The sequence below is a fragment of the Egretta garzetta genome, unplaced genomic scaffold (genome assembly GCF_000687185.1).
Source record: "Egretta garzetta isolate BGI_Z169 unplaced genomic scaffold, ASM68718v1 scaffold307, whole genome shotgun sequence".
Lineage (NCBI taxonomy): Eukaryota > Metazoa > Chordata > Aves > Pelecaniformes > Ardeidae > Egretta > Egretta garzetta.
The window spans coordinates 847,700-851,505 of NW_009260294.1; the positions used below are offsets into that span (position 1 = coordinate 847,700).

The 3,806-nt window shown below is 56.7% G+C and overlaps 1 protein-coding gene across 2 annotated transcripts in view; it reads left to right on the forward strand.

The window, feature by feature from the left end:
* LOC104129613 (protein CEPU-1) overlaps positions 1-3,806 on the forward strand; it is a 161,299-nt gene that overhangs the window by 156,354 nt on the left and 1,139 nt on the right. Inside the window, exon 7 of one of the 2 annotated variants that reach the window (XM_009642570.2) lies at positions 3,022-3,054. The exons of the other annotated variant lie outside the window; for it this stretch is intronic. Coding sequence (XP_009640865.1) covers positions 3,022-3,054 — 33 coding nt within the window. The remainder of the gene's footprint in view (positions 1-3,021; positions 3,055-3,806) is intronic. 2 annotated transcript variants of the gene reach the window in all.

Here is a 3,806-nt window from a genome sequence, read left to right on the forward strand (position 1 = left end):
TGCTGCTTATCCATACGGGAGAAGCAGGCCTTGGTGACCTCTGTTCTCTCCGGATGTCACCACAACATTGTCCTCCACCTTGCTACCCACCTTCCCCCTGGCAATCCCACCCCATGCTGAGCGCTGACCATGGGTAACATTAATACCATGGTAAGCGAGCTGCGGAGCGGTGCAGAGGTTGGCATTAATCACTAAGAGAGTTTGATGGAAAGCGCCGGTTTCCTACGGCCTCGAGCCATCCTGCTATTGCAAACCCTTTCCTAGCATGTACAAAGGATTTAATTAAATGCACAGAGACCATGCAGGAGACCCCCCTCTTCCATAGGAGAGACAGGGTCCTGGTGAGTCCAAACATAGAGGCTGGGCCAGCTTGTAGGCATGCAATGGTTGCAAGAAGTGGAAGGAAAACCCAGTAAAAGGAAGGAGGCGTTGCAGGGTCGGAGGATGGGTGTCCCTGGAAAGCCGCTCTCTTTGCCACTGTCCTCCTCCGGACCTTTGCCGAAGGCAATGCCCATCTTGTGTCTTCTTTCCGTTGTCGTGTACGTGTGTGGGAAGCTTTTCTGGTTCAGCATGAGTGGGCGCGGTGACCAGCTCGGCAGGGGCTCGGCAGGCGCTCGCGTGGTGTTGGTCACCCTTTTGCAATGGCAGTGTGTTGTTCCTGGCCCAAAGCAGCGATGGTCTTGCTCTCCCTGGAAGAGGGATGATGTATTGGCAACCAGCTGCCATCACCCGGGCATGTCCCACGCCGGTGTCTTTGCAAAGCCCATCGTTGTGTAACTTCTACGTTGTTCTCTCCCCAAGCGCCCAAGCTCAAGCAGCGCGCACCGGGCAGCTTGCGAGGCTCTGTGCCACAAAGTGTGGTGTCCCTGGCTGTTCTGCCGTGTCTTTTCCTCACCTCTTTTGTGCCTGGAGGGGAGAGGAGGGGTAGATGAGCTTCCCTTGTCCCCAGGTCCCTCGGTGGGGTGGCTCAGGGCCAGGAGGCTGGGGGTTTAGCGGTGCAGGGAACACCAGGATAGTGGGCAGACCCAAAATACGTGTCCGGGTTGTTTAGCGCGTTGTTGCAGCATGGTGAGCAAGGTGTGTGGAGACCCTGGGCCCCGCAGCCCCCGATGCAGAGCTAACCTTGAATGTTGATGAGCCTCACCACCATTTGTTCCCCCCCAAAAAGTTCGCGTTGTAAGTGATGAACATTAGCGTCTTTACCTGCCCGTTAAGCCATCATTAAGCTATCATTAGTGTTGCCTAGGAGCTATCACGGCTCTCTTCCCCACCAGGCTTCCTTTTAATCAGTGTCCCCAGTCACCCCATTTTTCAGGGAGACAGACACCTCTGGAATTGCAGAGCCGCCCCAGCCCGGCTCCGTCCTTAGGGTGGCTGTGCCAAGCACCCAGCGTAGCCTGGGCTATGTGTACGTCCTTAGCCTCGATGCTGTAGGCTCCCTATGGGTTTATGGGCTTAAAATCTTAAGTAGCGTGGGTCTGGCATCCCCGACTGCAGCCTGGATGAAAAGCCCTCCTGCACGTTAAAGCCAACGTCTTCCCACTGATGGCTTTGAGAGCTGTCGGGTATTTGGTTTCTAACCCAGTGAAGCGTCCTGCCAAAGTCTAAGCCTATTTCATGATCCCCCTTAGCTTCATTGGTCTGACTCTGACTCCCATCAGGGAATGAAATGGGAGTCCTTTGACCGGCTGTCATTTCCATAAAGCCACGTTGATTGAATGATCCTTTCAGGCTTTATTAATCGAGTCCCCTCGGGGGGGGACGGTTCCCCAGACTGCCCTAACCCACGGCAGACCTGAGGGGACCGTGGCACGCAGGGGTCCCCCATCTCCTGGTGCAAAGCGCCCCAACACTGCCAGGAACAGCCTCCCCCTGTAATTAGCAGCGACACGGATGGCCCTGCACGCGTCATTGGACCGAGCTCGCTGGTCCCTAAGCAACCGGATCCTTCAGTCCGGCGATTAATGTGTCTATATTTATTGTAATGAAAGATGGAAGTGGCGTGTGATGGCTGCGCTACCCACAGCACAGGGACCATCTCACCCGTGCCGTTTTGGGGCACCAATGCTGTGCATATCCCCTTTTCCTAAGGCTAAGCAAGTGTTTTGGGGTTTTTCCCCTTCCCAAACGGAGGTTTAATCCCTGTGGGTACCATGCCGTGAGCCTTTCCGGGGCCGTGTGACAGAGGCTAATGTAGCGTACATCTTTTAATCCTTTTTTTAATCTAATTTTTCAAGGAGGTCAACTAGTGCTTTATTTAACATGGAGCACTCGTTATTATAGGCCTGCCGCCTCATTCGGCAGCTCATTTGGTGCTGTCTGTGATGTGATGGAGTGCTCGGTGAAGCCACGTAATTTTGTGGAGTTGGGGAAAAAAAAAAAAAAAGAAAAAGCCTTGCGCTTCTCCCCCGTCTGCATCGCTTCCCAGAGGCTGGCATCGGACCACGTGGGATGTTGCAGGGGATCATAGAATCACTTTGGTTGGAAAAGACTTTTAAGATCATCGAGTCCAACCGTTCCCCTAACCCTGCCATCCCACCCCCAAACCCTGTCCCTAAGCACCTCATCTATCCTTCTTTTAAATACCTCCAGGGATGGGGACTTGACCACCTCCCTGGGCAGCCCATTCCAGTGCTTGGCAGCCCTTTGGGATGTTGCGAGAGGGATGGGCTCCAAACCCGCACCAGAGGAGCGCAGGGGAGGGCTGAGCCCCCAAAATCCCCCAAATCCCAGCCCCTGAACTTTGCTTTTTGCTCAGGGTGCGGCTGCGGACCTTGCCAAGCCTCCCCCAGGCCTGGGGTCCCACAGGCGGCTCGTCTCAGCTCGTGTAGCGCTCTCCCCAGGCCAGGGGACCGTGGCCCCAGAGGACCAGGGTGCAATTCAGGCAGCAGCGTCACATTTGCTACCCCACCTGCTTGTGTCCCCCGGCCCCAGGTCGAGGGCAGGCTGAGCAAAAGCGTCTTGAGCCTGCACTTTCCATTGCCCTTTTGCCTTAACTTTCACTTGTTCTTTAATTTTTAGAAGAGACAACTACTGCTCTGACACCCTGGAAAGGTCAGTAATTTGGGGCCCCTGCAGCGCCAGCGCTCCCCCCGCTCCATTTCCCCCTGGGCCCCTCCAGCCCCCACCCCAAGTTGTCCTGGCAGGGAGCCGTGGCACCGGCCACCTCGACCTCCTGCCCCACCACCCCACCACTCCCGCTGGTCTAGCGAGGAATTAGGGCTTTCTCGCTGCTGTCTAGCTGCCCCACACCCCACCTCCTCCCCGCCAGCCTCCTGTGCCCGCCTGGTGGTGGTCTGTGCCCTCTGCATGCCTTCTGCCCCCGCCACAGGCTCCCTCCCCATCGCCCCTGCGCTCTCCTCCCTGTTGCCGGAGCAAAGGCAGGGTTGTCTGTGGTCCACTGTGGTGTTGTGCACATGGGTCTTGTGGCAGGTCCTTCCTTCTCTGGGATGCTTCTAGTGCCTTTTTTCCGGGGTGCGGTAGGGGTGGAGAGGCGCCCGGCCCTTTTCCCAGCGTTAGTCGTGGCCAGGGCGGCCGGCGCTCTACGTGCGATTTTACCGGCCGGCCAGCTGGCTTGGTGTCATCTTGATTTTGGGGTTCCATAGGCTTCATTTGTGAGGCTTGTAGATGGTGGTCAGCTTGTAGATGACTCGTTGGTGTCGGGAGGGCTACGGAGATAGCACGGAGACAACCACGTCTCCAGATCCGCCCTTGCGCACAGCTCTGCCGGCCGTGCCAGGATCTGGGGCTAAGTGGGAAGCATTGTGAGGTGGCTGTGGGTGTGCTGGAAGAGTGCTACTGGCTGT